Source organism: Eleutherodactylus coqui, chromosome 11 (assembly GCF_035609145.1).
Source record: "Eleutherodactylus coqui strain aEleCoq1 chromosome 11, aEleCoq1.hap1, whole genome shotgun sequence".
In the NCBI taxonomy this organism is placed as follows: Eukaryota; Metazoa; Chordata; class Amphibia; order Anura; family Eleutherodactylidae; genus Eleutherodactylus; species Eleutherodactylus coqui.
In genome coordinates this window covers 123593838-123615581 of record NC_089847.1, presented here as the reverse complement: position 1 = coordinate 123615581, position 21744 = coordinate 123593838, and the positions used below count along the sequence as shown (strand labels likewise).

At 46.4% G+C, this 21744-nt stretch overlaps 1 protein-coding gene across 2 annotated transcripts in view; it reads right to left on the bottom strand.

Moving 5' to 3' along the window:
* The window catches only part of PRDM11 (PR/SET domain 11), a 38742-nt gene extending 17201 nt beyond the window's left edge, over positions 1-21541 (bottom strand). The window contains exons 1-3 of one of the 2 annotated variants that reach the window (XM_066583477.1): positions 21195-21541; positions 11280-11401; positions 3118-3221 (exon numbers count right to left, since the gene is read on the bottom strand). In XM_066583477.1, coding sequence (XP_066439574.1) covers positions 3118-3221; positions 11280-11395 — 220 coding nt within the window. In that variant the 5' untranslated portion in view covers positions 11396-11401; positions 21195-21541. The remainder of the gene's footprint in view (positions 1-3117; positions 3222-11279; positions 11402-21194) is intronic. The other variant, XM_066583478.1, reaches the window with a different exon arrangement.
* Positions 21542-21744: the final 203 nt, after the last annotated feature.

Genomic DNA, 21744 nt, shown 5'->3' with positions numbered 1-21744 from the left:
TCCTGGAGAACAGGAGAAGTTTCAGAAGATTGGAAAAGGGTAAATATTGTCTCTATCTTCAAAAAAGAGAAGAAGCTGGATCCAGGAAACTACAGGCCTGTGAGCCTGACTTCTGTACCGGGAAAGATCTTTGAACAAATTATTAAGCAGCATGTATGCAAGTACTTGGATGAGAATGGAGTAATTAACCAGAGCCAGCATGGGTTTGTAACAAACAAGTCATGCCAGACAGATTTAATTTCCTTCTATGACAGAATCACCTACTGGGTTGATCAGGGAAATGTGGTGGATATAGTATATCTTGATCTTAGTAAACCATTTAACAAAGTATCTCATACTATACTTATTGAAAAAATGACCAAATATGGGATTGACAAGGCAACTATTAGGTGGATTCACAACTGTCTGAGTGATCATACTCAAAGAGTGGTTATAAATGGCTGCACATCCAAGTGGAAGAATGTATCAAGTGGGGTACCACAAGGCTCTGTCCTAGGCCCAGTGGTGGTCAACATTTTATAAATGATCTGGAGGAGGGAATTGATGGGAAACTGATAAAATTTGCCAACGGCACGAAGCTAGGAGGGATAGCGAACACTAGGGAAGAGAGAGAGAGGATTCAAAAAGATCTAGAAAAGCTTGCACAGTGGGCGGTGACTAACAGAATGGTATTTAACAAGGAGAAATGCAAAGTCCTACATCTGGGCAAGAAAAATGAAGGAAGCACATACAGAATTGAGCTAAGCAGCAGCACATGTGAAAAAGACTTGGGTATACTAATAGATCACAGACTGAACATGAGTCAACAATGTGATGCAGCAGCCAAAAAGGCAAATACAATCCTGGGATGTATTAAGAGAAGCATAGAGTCTAGATCACGTGAGGTCATTATCCCCTCTACTCTTCCTTAGTCAGACCTCATCTGGAATACTGAGTCCAGCTCTGGGCACCCCACTTTAAAAAAGACATAGACTAACTGGAGCAAATTCAGAGAAGAGTTACCAAGATGGTGAGCGGTCTGCAAATCATGTCTTATGAGGAACAGTTAAAGGATCTGGGAATGTTTAGCAGAAGAGAAGGCTGAGAGGAGACTTAATAGCAGTCTACAAATATCTGAAGGGCTGTCACAGTGCAGAGGGATCAGCCCTATTCTCATCTGCACAAGGAAAGACTAGAAGCAATGGGATGAAACTGAAAGTCAGGAGACACAGATTAGATATTAGACAGTGAGGGGGATCAATGAGTGGAACAGGTTACCATGGGAGGTAGTGAGTTCTCCTTCAATGGAAGTCTTCAGAGGCTGGATAGACATCCGTTTGGTGAATCCTGCACTGAGCAGGGGGGTGGACCCGATGACCCCGGGGGTCCCATCCAGGTCTACCATTCTATGACTCAATGGGGCTGCCAGACATAGCCGAGCGCTTCTACTACAGTATTTCTGTCAGCCCCATTGAAATGAATAGAGTGGCACCGCGCATGCTCGACCACCGATCCATTCAATCTTCACATCACTGAGGGTGGGTGAAGTGAACCAGCAGTGAGGAGAAAAAGTGGTCACGGGCCCCCCGTTCTGGCAATTACTGGGGATTTCAGCTGAGAGACCCCCGCCGATCAGACTTATTACCTATCCTATAGATAGGTGATAAAAATGGATTTTGGTACAACCCCTTTAAGTCATTATCAACTATTTAGCAATGTCTTGACATTTAGAATGTTTCCAGATCTTTTTAGCCTAAAGGGTATGTTTACATGGGGAGGATATGTTGCATATTTTTCACAGCGGATACATGTTTGGAAAATACCCAGCATATCACAGTACTAGCAAGTTGGATGGCATTTTCGGAAATCCCATCCACATGCTACATACAACATCCGTTGCACAAATTAACTTGCAGTGCAGATTTTAAATCTGCAGCACGTCAACATGTGCTATGGATTGGCTGCGGATTTGTTACAAATTTTCCCCATTTGACTTTAATGGGAAAGTCAAAATCCGCAACAAATAAATCCGAATAGTTGCGCATTTTCCTGCAGATTACCCGAGGAGCCGCAGCAAAATACGCGGGTGACAAGATAATTAAAAAAATAAAATATTAAAGGGGTTGTCCCGCGCCAAAACGGGTTTGTTTTTTTTTTTTTAATAGCCCCCCCATTCGGCGAGAGACAAACCCGATGCAGGGGTTAAAAAAGAAAACCGGATAGTGCTTACCTGAATCCCCGCGCTCCGGTGACTTCTTACTTACCTGCTGAAGATGGCCGCCGGGATCTTCACCCTCAGTGGACCGCAGGGCTTCTGTGCGGTACATTGCCGATTCCAGCCTCCTGATTGGCTGGAATCGGCACGTGACGGAGCGGAGCTACGAGGAGCCGCTCTCCGGCACGAGCGGCCCCATTCAGAAAAGAAGAAGACCGGACTGCGCAAGCGCGTCTAATCCGGCGATTAGACACTGAAAATTAGACGGCACCATGGAGAGGAGGACGCCAGCAACGGAACAGGTAAGTGAAAAACTTCTGTATGGCTCATAATTAATGCACAATGTACATTACAAAGTGCATTAATATGGCCATACAGAAGTGTATACCCCAACTTTGTTTCGCGGGACAACCCCTTTAAACTCGCCTTCTGCATTTCCTTCCCCTAAACAGTCTTGCCTGCTTTACTGGCCGGTCTCAGCATCCAGACCTCCAGAGCTGAGGGGGCGTACAAACAGGAAACTGCTGCTGCAAATCATAGGCTGCAGTGACCGAGACGTCAGTGGGAGAGCAGGCAGAACTGTTCAGGGGAGCGGGCAGAAAGTACAGAAGGTATGTGTAAGGTTTGCTTGTTTCGTCTCGATCCGCAGTACCAAAATCGTGATTTTCTGCTGTGGAATTCTCTGCATAAAATCCTATTCTCCACAGTAAGTCTGCTGTGTGTGTGAACGCACCCTAAAGATGATTTCCAAAATCAGTCATAAAATATTGATCATGAGGGTCCAACCGTTGCAGTGCCCACAGTAGCCTGAGAACATGTTGATATTGGGCCCAGTCCAGTCATTCTGTTTCCAGGAGGAATTACAGAGGAATGACAAAATGCAAAGGCTGAATGCGTTGTTTCCTATGAACTGTTCAACTTACACCAAAAATCCACCTGCTGGAGACTCTTAGACATTGCAGCGTCCCTCTTCTCCTTCAGCCTTTTGGGTTCCAAGTCCTTGCAGCGCGAGTTGGACCCTGCAGAGCTGGACAAAACATAAGAGTCAGGATCCGAATATTTTCCATCACTTTGAGAGCTCAAGTTGCTATTTTCACCCTTCAAACATATATATGTGACATATCACTAGATGGCGGGTGCGAGTCAGACAGCTGGGAATTTGTGCTCTTCTCGTTCGGCAGTTTAAACAGGCACTTGCTCACTGACCGTTGCCCCTGAAAATAAGACACTGTGCCTCTTTTGGGGCAAAATGTAATATAAGACAGTGTCTAATTTTCAGAGAAACATGGTATCAACATGGGCTACTGCACAATGGGCAGAGTCCTCTGCAATGACAGCCGGCGTAGATCCCAAGCAGAAGATCCCTACCAATCAACTACTGATGACTTGTCTTGAGCATATGTCATCAATAAAGACCTGGACAATCCCTTCAATCCATGTTAGTGAAGTCTTTTTATGCCTTGGCCACTAGATGGCAGTGTTGTACTGCAGACTCCAAGCACAAGCCAATTCAAGGGATTTTCCAGTTTTATGTAAATAAAGTTTAACCATTGTTTAATAAAAAGTTCTGTAAGTTTTCAATATACTTAGGGCTCACACCTACTTGCGTTTTTTTTACGCTACGGTAACGCTGCGTTTTTTTAACGCGATTGTCAATGGGACTTTCTAATGTTAAAAACGCTACGCAAGTTTGTGCTTCGCGATTTTTATGCGATGCTTTTTTAATATTAGAAAGTCCCATTGACAATCGCGTTAAAAAACTGCAAGTGGATAGGAGCCCTTAGTGTTTCAATTCCCCCCATTTTCCCTATTGCTGCTGGGTGTCAACGAATGGGAACATTCATGTTTACATCCAGAGGCTGAAAATCTGTAAAAATATTACTTCTCACAGCTGCAGGTTTGCTACAATTGCATTCAGTTAAGACACTCCTCCCTGAGGACAGCGTGGACTCCAGACTGATCTGATATATTATTGATTCAAACATGGCAGCAAACTATCGGGGCAGAAGATTGCCTGCGCTGTATACAATTATAGCAATGGCCGTCCCATCTAGTAGTGCGTTGCACCTCCTTCCCATCTAGTAGTGCGTTGCACCTCCTTCCCATCTAGTAGTGCGTTGTACCTCCTTCCCATCTAGCAGTGCGTTGCACCTCCTTCCCATCTAGTAGTGCGTTGCACCTCCTTCCCATCTAGTAGTGCGTTGCACCTCCTTCCCATCTAGTAATGCGTTGTACCTCCTTCCCATCTAGTAATGCGTTGCACCTCCTTCCCATCTAGTAGTGCGTTGCACCTCCTTCCCATCTAGTAATGCGTTGTACCTCCTTCCCATCTAGTAGTGCGTTGCACCTCCTTCCCATCTAGTAGTGCGTTGCACCTCCTTCCCATCTAGTAGTGCGTTGCACCTCCTTCCCATCTAGTAGTGCGTTGCACCTCCTTCCCATCTAGTAGTGCGTTGCACCTCCTTCCCATCTAGTAGTGCGTTGCACCTCCTTCCCATCTAGTAGTGCGTTGCACCTCCTTCCCATCTAGTAGTGCGTTGCACCTCCTTCCCATCTAGTAGTGCGTTGCACCTCCTTCCCATCTAGTAGTGCGTTGCACCTCCTTCCCATCTAGTAGTGCGTTGCACCTCCTTCCCATCTAGTAGTGCGTTGCACCTCCTTCCCATCTAGTAGTGCGTTGCACCTCCTTCCCATCTAGCAGTGCGTTGCACCTCCTTCCCATCTAGTAGTGCGTTGCACCTCCTTCCCATCTAGTAGTGCGTTGCACCTCCTTCCCATCTAGTAGTGCGTTGCACCTCCTTCCCATCTAGTAGTGCGTTGCACCTCCTTCCCATCTAGTAGTGCGTTGCACCTCCTTCCCATCTAGTAGTGCGTTGCACCTCCTTCCCATCTAGTAGTGCGTTGCACCTCCTTCCCATCTAGTAGTGCGTTGCACCTCCTTCCCATCTAGTAGTGCGTTGCACCTCCTTCCCATCTAGTAGTGCGTTGCACCTCCTTCCCATCTAGTAGTGTGTTGCACCTCCTTCCCATCTAGTAGTGTGTTGCACCTCCTTCCCGTCTAGTAGTGCGTTGCACCTCCTTCCCATCTAGTAGTGCGTTGCACCTCCTTCCCATCTAGTAGTGCGTTGCACCTCCTTTGGCCTTCAGAGCCGCAGCAATTTGTTGTGACGTCTGTCCAGAGGTATCACAAGTCCCAGCGGTGTGCCAAGAAGTCATTCCCCACATCATTTTTCCTCCTTCACCAGCCTGACAGGAAGGGGTCATCAATTCATGCTGCTAGCGCCAAATTCTGACCTCCCCATCAGCACAGAAATCTGGATCCATCTGACCAGGTGATGATTTTCCGCTGCTCAGTGATACCATTTTTGTGCTCTTTTGACCATTGCAGTCTTTCTGTTTCTCTTATATAACAATGGCGCTGGAGCTGGTGGTCCGTTTTCTTTGCTAAGAAACACAAGTTGTGCGTTTTGACATGTCAGTTTGAGCACCAGCGTTGTACTCAGCTGCTCAAGACTGTGCAGCGCCTAAACAGGTCAGAACATTTCTTGACATCCTCCTCTGACCCTCCTTTAGTTCACTAGTTGTTTCCATCCACAGGATCCCCTTTCGCTGGATGCTTCCGCCATTCTCGGTATACTCTCCACACCATTACATAGAAAACCCTTTTACTTTTAATTCCCGGTCATTGTTACAAGGCTTGTATAAAGAGTCTAACTTTGGCTTGAAGGAATACTGCCTTCCAATAGGTGGCACTGTGGAGGTATTATTCCATCTCCCTAATTTGCATATTACAGAGAGGAGCATGAATGGCATTTTGAGTCTCCTCACTCACCGTCTAGGTGCTCTACCTAATGAGAACCCCCCCGCGGTTGGCAGTGAGACCCCGGCTAGTCTAACACCGATGACCGGACCTCGTTGGAATCACTCAGATCGCTGGATTTTCCCATATAATGAGGATTCACGCTGAAACTGATCCACGGAAAACTTGTCACGTGATTTTATGCTGCACCCCGGGGTCACGGGGAGAATTATCATACAGGGAAGCACCAATCGCGAGAGGGCCGGGGGCTATTCAGTGGACATTAAAGCAACCCTCAACTAACACAGATGGCCGCACCGCTTCCCTGACTACCCAATGCACACTGTACATTAGAATGTATGGATAGTCTAAGACACTCTGTGCTGCTCCAACTGGTCAATCACACCATGTAGTGTCCTATGCCCCATTTAGACGGGACTGTCAGGGACACAATGCTCCACACTCATCCCAGTGATACTTGCTCCTGCGCTGTTACACAGGAGTGAGTATCTCTGGCATCGCTCACAGCGTGGCCAACATGGAGGTGGAGGGGGCCAGGAAGCGTGTGTGTCCCCATCCCGCCCGCCTAAGCAGACAGTCATTTAAAATTGTCCAACTGCTGTTTACACGGAACGGCGCATGGTTCAATTTTCTGAACTCTTATTCAGTCACTTCATGCATCTACGCGGGACGATTAGCGCTCAAATTCCCACATATGATCCGGCGCTATTCCGCAGCAGGAGCCGGCTGTCAGTCACAGCCGGCCTCCCGCTGAAACAGTGGGGGATGCATCCCCCGCTGTTAACGCCTTCCCTGCCGCGATCTAAGTAGATTGCGGCAGGGAAGGAGTTCACAGAGAGAGCGCACTCCTTCTGTGTCTTCGGCCGGTTCTCGCGATATCGCCATGGTGATAGGATGCCAGACACTGACGTCCTGTATTGCCAGTGTCTGAGGTCGCTGCATAAGCGATAAGGCATGGCAGGGCAGTAGCCCTGACATGCCTTATCACAGCGATCATCGGGGCTGTTGTGAAAGTCCCCCAGAGGGATACAAATGTTGTAAAAAAAAAAAAAAAAAGATAAAAAAAATGAATTAAAAAAAAAATGTAAAAAAAAACATTTTTTTATGCTTTTTCTTAGAGTAGCATAAAAAAAAGGTAAAAAAAAATTAAAACCCCACATATTTGGTATTGTCGCGTAAGTAACGAAGCGTACAATAAGCTGCACATGCTTTTGACTGTGCACGGAAAAAAGCTTAAAAAAAAAAAAAAAACCTAAAAAAATGAGGCAAAATGCTAATTTTTAGCATTTTGCCTCACTAAAAACGCAATAAAAGTGATAAAAAAAGCCGCATGTACCCCAAAATAGTACCATTAAAAACTACAGCTCGTCTCGCAAAAAATAAGCCCTCATAAAGCTCCGTACATCAAAAAATAAAAAAGTTACAGGACTTTGAATGCAGCAATTTAGAGAAAAAAAAAAGATTTCCAAAAAAAAGGGGTTTTTTTATTGCAGAAAAGTTGAAAAACCTACAAGAAATGTAAGAATTTTGGCATCATTGTAACCGTACCGGCCCGCAGAAAAAATGGAGTGTCTTATTTATGCTGCATGATTAACGCTGTAAAAAAAAAAAAAAAAAAATCTATGGCAGAATTGATGCGTTTTCTCTCCCTGCTATCATAAAAAAAAACAAAAGTTTTACAATATAGTCTATGTACCCAAAAATGACGCCGATAAAAACTACAGTTCGCCACGCAAAAAACAAGCCCTTATTTGGCCGCGTCGACGGAAAAATAAAAAAAGGAATGACTTTTGATAAATGGAGGAGAAAATCCGCCAAAAATCATTGCGTCCTTAAGCCCAAAATAAGCCGTGTCATGAAGGGGTTAAAAAGTGCCCTTCATTAGCGTTTACTTGAAATAAATGTCTATATTAATGCGCTTCCCTGTATCTAAGTGACCCCTCAACACTTCTGAATACGGGGAACCTTCCTGCATTAATACAGACATTTATTCTAAATAAGCTCCAATAAAGGTCACATTTTCGTACGCCGCCGCCGCCGCCGTTTCTCACCTCCTGCTACAATTGCCTGGATACGATTTTGTAACAAACCCCCAGCCGTGAGAAACGCTCTTGCTTTATAGGGACCCGTAGTACCGAAAGATGTGCAGTACGAGCCAAATGTGATGTGACGTACGAACATAAGTTACATGGGTCAACTACTGGGCGATTTTCGGCAAAAGTTGCCCCATGTGGACACAGAAACCCGACAGGGTGCCGAGCGAGAGATGACTCAGTCCCTTCATTTCAACTCCCTACGACGAAGCGACTAGTGAGCAAATTTTCTCACAGGCATCTTTGAACGACTGCCTGTTCGCAGTGAATGGAGGAGGGCGGCCGTAAACGATCTTTGGCGCGCTCCGCCTTCATTTACTGAAGGACTATCGCTCTTATGTGAAAGCGCAGCCTTGATAAGACTCATCCTGTGTAAAGCCATCCTTAGAGGGATTACCCATGTAGGACAGTGATCCACAGCATAGGGATGATAAATATCCGATCCCCGCCGAGCCCCCGTTCCTCCTCACTACCTGAGCGAAGTAAGGAGTTTAAATGGCGCAGCAATCAAGCAAGCACCCTGCTGTCTATTCAGTGTTTATGGGGCTGAAGGAAACAGCAGAGTAAGGCCGGTCTCCTGCGACCATATTTGTCACCTGCGAGGACGCTCCGCGGCATTCCGTACACGCTGAAAGAACAGAACATGCGCATATCTGTTCAGATGAGCGAATAGCGATTTTTCGCAAGTGGATTTAAAATCGTGGCCATCCGACCAGTGGCCCATCCGCAATTGACATTGTGGATTGATGCGGGTTCCCACATCATCCCCCAACGACGGCGCGGGAAGAACAAATATATATTTCTTTCGTGATAGAAAATCCTTGTGATAAAAAATCTGTACTGCGCATGACCGACGGCGAGCGCTCGTGGTCATCCGCAATACAGAAAAGCAAAAGGTATGCAGGGTCGCCGGCCGGGAACAGAGACGGATTGCGCTGCAGGCTCCCGCATGCAGAATTGGCGCAGGACTCAATAGAGTCAGCCAGGAACAGATTGTACATTAGTATCCTTTATTGGTAGCAAGACAAACCCCAACGTGTTTCAAGCCTGTACTGGATTCTGCATCAGGTGACATCTAGTACAGGCTTGAAACGCGTTATGATGTGTTTTCATACCTATAAAGGATACTAAAGAAGGAAGCTATTCCTGGCTGACTCTACTGGGACCTCCGCCAGAGAGAGCTCTGTTCTAACTACTGTGTTTACCCTAATTCCTTCACCTGTACAGAAGGCATCTGTGGCGCAGGTAGCGGTCCAAAGACTTCATGCCACCATTTAATTATCCGGTTCCGAGTCTTCGTATGCAGCACCTTTCATCTCTCCTATTTTTATACGATGAGTAAAACTGTTTTGGGGCAGCTTCATAGACATGGAATAGAGTAGCAGGGCGCATCCTCGATCGCAGGTCCATTCAAACACCCTATAAGGGGTAGTTCACACGCCCGATTTTTATTTCTGAGCCACCTTGGATCTATTAAAGTCAATGAGGCTTTTCAGACGTGATTTTTTTAACAGACTGATGGTCCATGTAAAAAAAAAACCAAAAAAAAAACTGCAGCATGTCCTATTCTGGTCCAATTCAAGAGTAGGACATGCAAAGTTTACTCTTAAGCACACCTTCCAATCGGCTGTCTGAATGCAGCCCGAATAGTGGTGGCCTAAAGGAATGGAGGGCTCAGGACCCCATCCCGGTGATTAGATATGTACCGTGTTTCACCAAAAATAAGACCTACCCCCATAATAAGCCCTACCCTGATTTTCGGGGAGGCTTGAAATACAAGTCCTCCCCCGAAAATAAGCCCTGAAAAAAAGCAATACTCAGCTAGTAGATGGCGTTCGGGTCCCTCGCGCTGGACTGCGGTGCTGCTGCAGGCTTCCGCGTACTGCTGAACGCCGACAGAGCAGTTCTTCCTGGTAGCGGGGCTTGAATACCCCGCCTCCAGCAAGCTCATGCTCTAATTGGTTAATCAAGGGCCACGTCAGCCAATAAAATCCGGCCCTTGATTGACCAATTACAGCCATTTAATGATGTCATTCAATGTATGGCTGTGATTACTTAACCGAGTGCCGACTCTGGTTGGCTGACGCGGCGCTCGATGAACCAATCAGAGCAATCGCTTGCTGCAGGTGGGATAATCAAGCCCGGCTACCAGGAAGAAATGCTCTGTCTGCGCTCAGGAGTGCACGGAAGCCTGCAGCAGCACTGCAGCCCAGCGCGGGGGAACCGAAAGCCGTCTACTAGGAGAGTATTATAAGACCCCCCCCCCCTTTCTGAAAATAAGGCACTGTGCCTCTTTTGGGTCAAAAATTAATATAGGTCAGTGTCTTATTTTGGGGGTATAATGTGGATAGGTACTGTGGTGGGTGCTATATTCCACAAAATGTCACGTGGGATGTTGAGGAATATATTGCAGGATTAAAGGGGTTCTTCAGGTCTAAGAAAGTGATGACCTGTCCTCAGGATATCAGATCAGTATCAATATCAGACCCCCGGCACCTCCGCTATTCAGCTTAGGCCCCCTGTGCAAGGCCGAGGCGAAATATCGCTAGCCATATTCCGCAGCGGGAGAGGAGGGGGGAGCGCTGACAAGTCTCCGAGGTGAGCCTATCGGACAGATAGGCTCATTGCAAAGAATCACGGCAATCGCAGCATGCCGCGATTTAAATCCCACGAGCGGAGAATCGCTATGATTCTCCACTCATGGACATAGGGCTGCGCTTTGCATAGCAACGCTATGGAAAGCTTTGCAGAGCGTGATCCGCGGGCGATTACTGATTCTAGATGCTAGATCATTAATATTTCATCAACTGGGGTCCACCACTCGGGACGCCGGCTGATCAGCTGTCCCGGCGCAACACTCAGGGGTACAGACGGAAGCTGCAGCTCCGACCTGTGTAGTGGGCGCTACTTGTAACTGCAGGCACAGCTCTCTTTAAAATCAATGGGAGCTGCAGCTACAAGCGCCGGCCGCTACACAGGGGTCGGAGCAGCAGCTTCCGCTCTGATCACTGTGTGTTGCAGCGCTGATAGCGGTTCTGGGTGGCGGCCCAACTATTGATGACTTATCCTGTAGATACCCATCAATGATATCTCCATGGAAATCCCCTCTAAGCAATTTTCTCAGCATTTTTGGAGGGTTCATCAAGTATTTTCGGTCGTCTAGCGGACTCACCATTGCTTGCTGTACTTCCTCTCTTCAACTGGTGACCCCAATTCCGTCTTCACTCTCACGAGGTCCCCAAGATTGGGACTATACGCCACCCGGCATTCCTTGCCACTTTCGCTCATGATGCCCTATAACAGAAGGGAGAAGCACGTTACCCTCACAGACGTTCATGACGGGGTGCAGCTCACCATTACTTAGTAGACAGAGGCCCATGATAGTTTTTACGCAGCTGGTTGCAGAGAGCCAGACCTGTAGGAGGGGGGGGGGGGTGGTTACCGCCATCGTCTGGTATGTGACATGTTACGGCGCGACCCGTGTCTTATTTTCACGTCAGGAATGCGGCTTCCAACCTTTCTACCTGCATGACAGTTCTCAACTTGTCTTCCTCCGGTTCCAAGCCGCCCCTTCATTGGCACCAGGTGACCCCACAACCCAGTTCACTCCTGTTCAGATAATTACGAAAAACTAAACCTGCAGCGAATAGTTGTATAATCCACCGGCGCACGTAGCCGTATACACAGGGCGCTGTGACATCATCAGTGAACACAACAGTGTCACCACAGATGACCCTCAGGTACCATAACAGCCCATTAGGGCCCTGTAATCACCCCGCCTGGGTCCGATGCGCGACGGCGAAAGCCCCTTCTTCTGTCCGCCTTTTATATGTAAAGCATTAAAACGGCTGGGATCGGCTATTTCTCCAGGCCTGGCGCTAGGTCTGGTGCCCGAGCTCCTACTGGCACGGAAGACCTGCGTCGGTATTGTGATGCCGCGCCATAAAGAGGAATATGCATCAGGATAAGGTCCTAAAAAAGCGTACCAGCGGTCATTAAGGGGTTAAACGGAGGTGCGACCGATGCTGAATATTGGCGATTATAGTCTATGGATGACGGACGCTTTTGTTTATCGTGACCTTTACATGATGTATCTGTTAAAAGCACGCCGTTGGAGTCTACGGGTGATGGCGCCGCGGACAGGCGTTCGCCGCAGCCTCCGTTTAATGTTCTGTATACATCACAGACGCAAAATAAAGGTGATGGGGGCTTACAGATACGTCATGGTGCGCTACGGAAAAGCTTAGGACATGTTTGTTAGCGGTATGCTAATGTATGCCGGCCGGCGGCTGAGAGGACGCTATTTTGGCCTCTGGCTGACAAATGGAGCCCTGTTGACGCGTTTAGCCCGTGGTGTAAATATGGAGCTTTCCTAGCATACATAATAAGCTTAAATAAAAAACGTGACGTGGAGAGGCTCTCAGGGGGTCTCTGACCAGTGGACCCCCATCCCACCCGGCTATAGGGTCGGCCACGGAAAAGTAGGCCGGCACCACACTCAAATGAAAGCAGTCCAAAAGAATATCTGCCTTTGTTGCCCATAGCAACCAATCACAGCACAGTTTTCATTTCTTATATTGCTGAGGTAAAACGAAAGCTGTGCTGTGATTGGTTGCTATTTCGTATACTTCTGAGGTAAAATGAAAGCTGCGCTGTGATTGGTTGCTATTTCTTATACTGCTGAGGTAAAATAAAAGCTGCGCAGTGATTGGTTGCTGTTTCTTATACTGCTGAGGTAAAATGAAAGCTGCGCTGTGATTGGTTGCAATTTCGTATACTGCTGAGGTAAAATAAAAGCTGTGCTGTGATTGGTACATTTTCCCTCAGCAGTATAAGAAATAACAACCAATCACAGCGCAGCTTTCATTTTAACTCAGCAGTATAAGGAATGAAAGCTGGTCTGTGATTGGTTGCTATGGGCAACAAAGACAGATTTTTTGTTGGACAGCTTTCACAACAGGGTGGCGATGGGCTACTTTTCTGTAGGCCATCCTGTATAACCCGCTATGCCCTGAAGGGACGTCTAAAAAGAGCAATCCCTTTAACTTCATTGACTGACAGCAATTTTCCAGTTCAAAAAGAGGTTCTGCAACAGCTGAGCAGTATAAAATAAGACAAAATAAGACAGCAAGACGTCTTTTTCTGGCTTTTTTTTCTCACTTTTATGCTTGTCCGCTTTTGCGTTTTGCATAAGCTTCTCTTAGAGAAATAAAAACACTAGAAAGAATTGTATGGAGGGAAAAAATGTGTGAATAAAAAATAAACGCCACCCAAAAAATACCTCTAAAACACACGTACCAAGTAAAAATATTTAAAAAAGTGTAAAAAAAATGCCACCAAAAAGGCTAAAAAAACGTAAAACGAATAATCCTTCTCAAAAAAATCCCTAGAAATTGGCAGGTCGGTTGAGCAGCCGGGAGTTCCAGAACTCCAGAGAGAAGATCTGCCAATTTATGGCGCGCGCGCCCGCCTTGTGAGGAGCGGCATTGTGTCGAGGAAACAAGATGTCTTTCTGGAGCTTACCTCCACAATCACAGAGCTGCGGAAAAAATATTAATACATCAAACTACAACTAGAAAATGTAGGTCCGACGCATAAAACACAATAAACGGTGAGCCCCCCCCCCCCACATTAGACCTTCGTCTGAAGCCGGGGAGATAAGCCGGTGCCAGAGCTGCCTTGTTGTGGCCTTCCTCCCTAAAAAAAAGTACGCTCAGCCAAGTCGAACACTCTCGTGTATGGGCGAGCCGGGGGGACAGTTGTAGGATGGACGACCGTTTGTCCGGCAGTTGTTGAAGGCAGCTTTAGTCTAAAAGTAGGCGAAATAGTTCAAGCCGAAGACATATCGGCATCCCTTGTCCATCGGGGGCCCCAAAGACATACGTCCTCCTCCACGTCCAGATATATCAAGGACATCGATAGCGAGGTCTAGGTTGTCTAAGCGCCACCTCCAGGACGGAGGTCAAGATATGGACGTTAATTACAATAGTCTAATTTCCTGGACAATCCCTTAAAGGGGTTTTCCAGGACTTACGATACTGATGACCGATCTTAAAGGATAGGTCATAAAAACTTAAAGGGACTCTCCGGTTTCGGGACAAATTCCATAAGACGGAGTAATATGACCCGGCATTTAGTAATTCTCCCATGGGACCCCCGGATACAGAGTCCCGGTCTGTTCTTCCAAGATAGCCACACTTTCAGATTATCTAATGCACATTGAGCACTCGCAGCACATCAGCAGCCTAAGACATTACACGCTGCTCTGATTGGCCATCGCTGTTCATGTGACCAGCAGTGACCAATCAGAGCAGCACAAAGTGCCTGAGACTACAAATGCCCTGCGTGTTGCATCATATGAAGACAGCAGAGTTTCCACCATCTTGAAAACAGTGGATCCGGGGGAATACGGCCCAAAAGGAGGACATCAGTCAATATTACGCCACTTTCCTCTAATCCAAAACAAAGTTTTCCGCAGGACCTGAAAACCCCTTCAAGCAATAAGTAATTTCACCGTTATTGTTATCCACAACAGTCAGAGGCTCAGATGGCTCCCGCCCGTAGGAGACACGCGCGTGGCACTCAGCAAGTACACTATGCCATCGCGTACTTGCTGCATGCCACCAATCGCCAGGCACTATCTTGGCATGTATGAGCGTGTAATATGTGCCAATATAGTGCATACTGCGATTTTTCTTGCGCACGTTTTTTGCTCTTATACATTCCGGGGCTGTAAAACGCGCTACGCGTGAACATACCCTTGACAGCTTTGATAATGAAAGAAAAAATGGCGCAACTCTCCAGAAAATAGGATGCCAAGTATGAGCGAATGATTCCGTTTCTTATGCAAAAAAGGTTGAAACCAGCACAAAACATGTTTCGATGCCACGGGCTCTTCCTCAGCTCATACAGGGCAATTCACTGCAGTAGAATCACATCAGCGGTGCTTCGTACCCCTCGTACTTGGCATCATATTCTCTAGAGAGTTGTGCCATGTGCCAGTCTTTTCGGACACTCCCAGTTTGGACGTAGTCATGTGTCATATTAGATCACATGTATACACTACATAAAAAAGATGTCCGCAGTCTGAAGGCGCCATATCTCTGCAAGCACGAATCGCCTGATCTCTCTCCCCCCCGCTCCCTCCTGCTCACTCCCGCAACACAGCGCTCACCCCCACCGGCACCCGAATCTTTTCTCACGAGCGGGCAGGTACTCAAAAGGGACAATACTCGCCTGAGTATACGCTCGCTCATCTCTAGTCGCTACCGGTACAGGCTCGTCAGTGACGAAGGAAAGCTTGTAGAACTTAGTGATGTGACGGAACATCCACTTTCTTTCCACTTCATTGCATGTCTCCTAGCAACATGCATTTCGCACGCACTGCTTACGCAACCGGTTGCGTATTCAGACACACTCAGTAGGGCTGCACACATGTAATACGCAGTAAAACAGAGCACGCTGCGATTTTTTTTTTCACGCATATCGACACGCAGTGTCTATACGCACATATGCATGGGTCAACAAAAATCCATTGACTCCATTCACCACGTATCCCGCGGCCGTACAACGCAAGCGTAACGCACGGTGAAAAAACGCCAAGTGACATGAGGCCTAATTCTTCAAACGTGTTTTTGTGCTGACACACAGCCTCAACAATGGCCGCAAGGTTTGGCGCTACATCCTTGGTCCCCAAGATTCCCAGACATGCAACTTTTCCTAGTGAGGATATAATCAACGACTTTGTTTTTGCGCCACCATTAGCGACTAATGACCTCAAAAACGGAATCAGGGCAGCATTGACCTCAGTGGAGGAAGACACTTTGAGAGGCGTTTGGGCCGTATTCAGCGGCTGCCTGGATGTTGAGGGCGCGCAGACGGTTTCTAAAATAGTTTGTAAAACTTGATCTGTTATTAACCCTTTCCAATCCACTGTCTGACGTCTTAAGACATTCTGATTGAAGGCTGTACAGCTTCGATGTCGTAAGACGTCCGGCAGGGTATTCTTACTGTAGATGACTGGCCGCTCTGTTGTCGGGGGCCTCTCCAGCATGGCACATACCTCAGTACTGGCTGTAGCCAGCGGACGGCGCCATTGGCAGAAAGAGAAAGCCCCCTAGGAAACCCTGAATCCAAAATTGGATTGCAAAGGGTTAAACAGTTTGTAACTTTTTGTGTCCGTTTATTGATCATGTGGCCTTTGTGAAGTCCACCGCTCGGGTCCGTATTTGTGAAACACCCTGTATTTATAATGGGATCTCCTGCAATTTCCTGTGTCAATATGCATTTAGTCACCGCAAGTCAGGAGAGACAAAGTTTTGTCCCTCCTGCCTCTTAAAGGGGAAGTCCCATCCTTTCAATAGAGGCAAATGTAGTGCAGTAGGAACTTAACGATTCATGGCACCTACGCTACATAACACGCTCTACCTGTGTGGGACCCCTATCTACATTTCCGTCTATTGTCCACGTTGGCCACGTAGGGGGCAGGTTATAAGGGCGCTAACCCTGCATTGTACATATCACTTCTATCTCAGGTTTTTCGGTTTAGTTCCCCATTCAATGAGGAAACCTATTCGTCTACATGACTCGCCAAACTCCCCACATGGGTTTTCCTGTTGTAGCACGACTAAACCTGTTTCCCCTCTCAGTTTTGCAGGGCTTACCACAAGATACGTGGTTGACGGTTTCAGCCTCCCTGCAGCGCTCATTGACTTCCCTTATATCGCATCACTAAAATCAGTATTAGCGGTGAGGAAAAAAAGTCAATTAACGCTCCAACAAACGCTTCGTTTTGGACAGTTCTGCAATTTATTATAATGTGGAGAAGAGAACACCTCTAAGAAGGGTCGCCCCATGAAGACAACCCCTATTTATATACCCTATAGGGGCACACAGGTGTCAGGGGGGTCTCCCTACTCAGGATCCCCTCTAAGAGCTGGAAGAGACGCTTCGTAGGTGTCACTCCCATTCTGGTGGACATTGAGCCGCCCTTGAAGGACGACCATTCATCTGTATGACCGCCATGTAGTCTGATATTTCCACCGTAGCGGAAAAGCCTTGCTGCCCCCGGTAATCTCAGCTGGGGGTACCAAGGCAATCATGAATCACCTCATGGAATGATGGCCAGGAACAGATCCTGTCCTATGGTGGAAATGAACAGAACCCAACGGACCCCATTGACTATAGTGGGGTCCATCGGTCTTCCATCATGCGACTAGCATTTTCCCGGAAAAGTATTGCAGTACGTCACGTGACTACGTCCGGAATTTGGGACGGGATTTATGCCTGAGGCTAATACATGGTTGTGCCAGATGCGCCAGAGTTGGGCCCGTGACATGTCAGACGCATTTAGTATCCGTAATACGGACATCCCGGTCTGACAGCGGGTCTCCCGACCTGAACTCTGAACATCACAGGAAACCATGATGCCAGGAGCTGGGGATAGAAGACCCACAGTTAGGCCGGGCTCACACGAGCGTATGATCACCGCGGATTACATGAGCGCCGTACGCCCGTGTGATACGCACTAACTCGTAGGCAATCAGTTACCTTACCTCACGCAGTGCCGCTTACATCAGCATGCCGGAATTGCGTAATATGCTAGCGCAAAAAAGAACGCAGCTTGTTCTATTTTGCCAGGCGAGTGAGAGCTCATTGTTCTTTGTGGGCGCGTATATACACGCACCCATACCCGTCTCACGCAGCCCGGCCTTAGGTGGAGGCACACATAAGTATAATGGACGACAAATGCGTATGGAATATGCTGGGGTATCGCCAGCCTTGGGGTGAGGGCATATGGCCCTAAAACAGCAAACACACGGGATGTCCTTAGTGGGCAACTTCATTGTACATACTGCAGTAGTATATAGGGTGTGATGTATGTATACAATAGCAGTACACAGGGGTGTTATATACTACTGTATACATATATAGGGTGTGATGTATGTATACAGTATTAGTACACAAGGGTTGTTATATACAGCAGTAGTATATAGGGTGTGATGTATGTATGCAATAGCAGGAAACAGGGGTGTTATATACTACTATATACATATATAGGGTGTGATGTATGTATACAATAGTAGTACACAAGGGGTGTTATATACAGCAGTAGTATATAGGGTGTGATGTATGTATACAATAGCAGTACACAGGGGTGTTATATACTACTGTATACATATATAGGGTGTGATATATGTATACAGTATTAGTACACAAGGGGTGTTATATACAGCAGTAGTATATAGGGTGTGATATATGCATACAGTAGTACACAGGGGGTGTTATGTACAACAGTAGTATATAGGGTGTGATGTATTTATACAATAGTAGTACACAAGGGGTGTTATATACAGCAGTAATATATAGGGTGTGATATAGGTATACAGTGGTAGTACACGGGGATGTTATATACAATAGTAGTATAAAGGGTGTGATATACCTATACAGTAGAGCACAAGGGGTGTTATATACAGCAGTAGTACATCATGTGTGATAGATAGATAGATAGATAGATAGATAGATAGATAGATAGATAGATAGATAGATAGATAGATAGATAGATAGATAGATAGATAGATAGGAGATAGATAGATAGATAGATAGATAGATAGATAGATAGATAGATAGATAGATAGATAGATAGATAGATAGATATGAGATAGATAGATAGATATGGGATAGATAGATAGATAGATAGATAGATAGATAGATAGATAGATAGATAGATAGATAGATAGATAGATAGATAGATAGATAGGAGATAGATAGATAGATAGATAGATAGATAGATAGATAGATAGATAGATAGATAGATAGATAGATAGATAGATAGATAGATAGATATGGGATAGATAGATAGATAGATAGATAGATAGATAGATAGATAGATAGATAGATAGATAGATAGATAGATAGATAGATAGATAGATAGATAGATAGATAGATAGATAGGAGATAGATAGATAGGAGATAGATAGATAGATAGATAGATAGATAGATAGATAGATAGATAGATAGATAGATAGATAGATAGATAGATAGATAGATAGATAGATAGATAGATAGATATGAGATAGATAGATAGATAGATAGATAGATAGATAGATAGATAGATAGATAGATAGATAGATAGATAGATAGATATGAGATAGATAGATAGATAGATAGATAGATAACAGGGGGTGTTACATAAAGCAGTACAATATAGGGTGTGATACATGTATACAGTAGCAGTAAACAAAGGGTGTTATATACAGCAGTAGTATATAGGGTGTGATATATGTATACAGTAGTACACAGGGGGTGTAACATGCAGCAGTACAATATAGGGTGTGATATATGTATACAGTAGTACACAGGGGGTGTTACATTGCACCAGGTGAGACAACAGTCACCTATACTATTTATTCAATGGTTAACTAATAGGAGGGGCTTTTCTTATACAGGGTGTGATATATCTATACAGTAGAGCACAGGGAGTGTTATATACAGCAGTAGTACATCATGTGTAATATATGTATACAGTAGTACACAGTGGGTGTTATATACAGCTGTACAATATAGGGTGTGATATATGTATATAGTAGTACGCAGTGAGTGTTACATACAATGTAGGGTGTGATATATACAACCCCCCCACCGTACTAATATTACTATATGTTTATGACACACCCAATATGCTGGTCCTGCTGTGTGCACAGTATATCACAGACACCATATAGAGGACCGCCCCCTCTACAGCCACCACTGGTACCTACCCTGTCATGGCTTGGATTTGTCTTATAGGGCAGTCACCTGTAGGTGGCTTTAGATAGTTCTCCTTCTGCACACCTTTTACCAGGGAGCCCCCCCTAGGCCAGCTGGAGAAACACATATAGCCCAAGGACTATATATACAGCAGTGGTGGTATACAGGGGATGTCATGTATACAGTAGCAGTGGTATACAGGGGATGTCATATATACACCAAGATGTGCTGTATATATAAATGCATGGAGGAGCGGTATACGGAGGTGTGATGTATACTGCAGCCATAGCAAACGGGAGGTGATTATCTCTCTCCATATATATATATATACACACTACTAATGCCAAACAGGAAGTGCTATATACAGTGTACAGCAGTACACAGGGGTGATATATATACAGGGTGTTCTATATAGTACTTATGTTATATATACACAAATGTGTAGCTGTAATACACAAGGTGCTACATATATACTGTAGTAGTATACAGAGTGTGTGGGTATATATACACAGTAGTAGCACCACACAGGGTGTAATATATACAATATCAGAAGTGCTCAGGGTGTTCTATATCCACAATAGTAGAACACATCCTGTGGGCATGTATATATGTACAGTAGCAGCACTGCACAGGGGGGGGGGAGGGTGTGTGTGTGTGTGTGTGTATATATATATATATATATATATATATATATATATATATAGTATCTGCACTCCACAAGATATGTTTGTGTGTGTGTGTATATGTATGTATGTGTATATATATATGTGTGTGTATATATGTATATATATATAAATATATATATATATATATATATTATATATATATATATATATATATATATATATATAGTATTTGCACTCCACAGGGTATATATATATACATGCTGCTCGCCCTGCGGCCGGATGTTGCACACACAGCAGTTATCTGACACCCTGACCTCACGGGGCCTCTTCTTCTCTCAGCTGCACCCAGAGCCCACCTGGTCTATAGCCCCGCCCTTTCCTATTCCAGCCCCTCCCATCTCAGTTCACAGACCGACTGACCCGACCCCGCCCCTTCCCTTCGCATTGGTTGCCGCGCCCGCCACTCACATAAAAGAGGCGGGGCTATATAATGTATCGAGTGTAACAAGAATGACGGGCACGCGCGGTGGTGAGAGGCGATGCGCGCTCCCGCTGATACCTGCACCAGGGACCCCCGGCACCGAGGAGCCCCCCGATATGTGACGTCAGTGTCCGGCGGACACCGTGTGGTGGTCGGTGTCTCTGAGCCCCGCTGTCCGCCACGCAGTCGCCAGTCGGGCCACTCGCCACATTGGCTAGTACGGAAAACTCACCTCTCCGGGCGCCCTCGGACTTGGGGGTCCCCGGCCCCGGGGTGGGAGTGCTGCCCCCTCCAGGTGGGGTGTGCGGGACCCTGCTCTCAGCGGTGCCGGCTACTCCTCTCCCCTCCGCCGCCACTGCCGCCGCTGCTGCTGCTGCCAGCTGTGACCACCATCTTCTTCCACAGGAAATGACGGGGGACGGAGGAAGAACCGGCGTGTGCGGGGCAGAGCCGGACCCCGAGCACCGGCCGCTCCTTAACCCCCGCACTGCCGGCCTGCTGGGACCTGCAGTGCCGCCGCTGCCTGTTAACCCCCGCGGCGCTGAGGGCTGCGGGGCAGACAGCTGGAGTTAACCCCTGCGGGGAGGGAAGGATGTGACACAGTGCAGCTGTTCCAATACCTGTTCCGCCACAGGGGGCGCTAGAGTAGTGGTTACATTCCTGTATATAGGGGGCGCTATAATAGTGGTTATATTCTTGTACATAGGGGGGCAGTATTATAGTAGTTATATTCTTGTACATAGGGGGCAGTATTATAGTAGTTATATTCTTGTACATAGGGG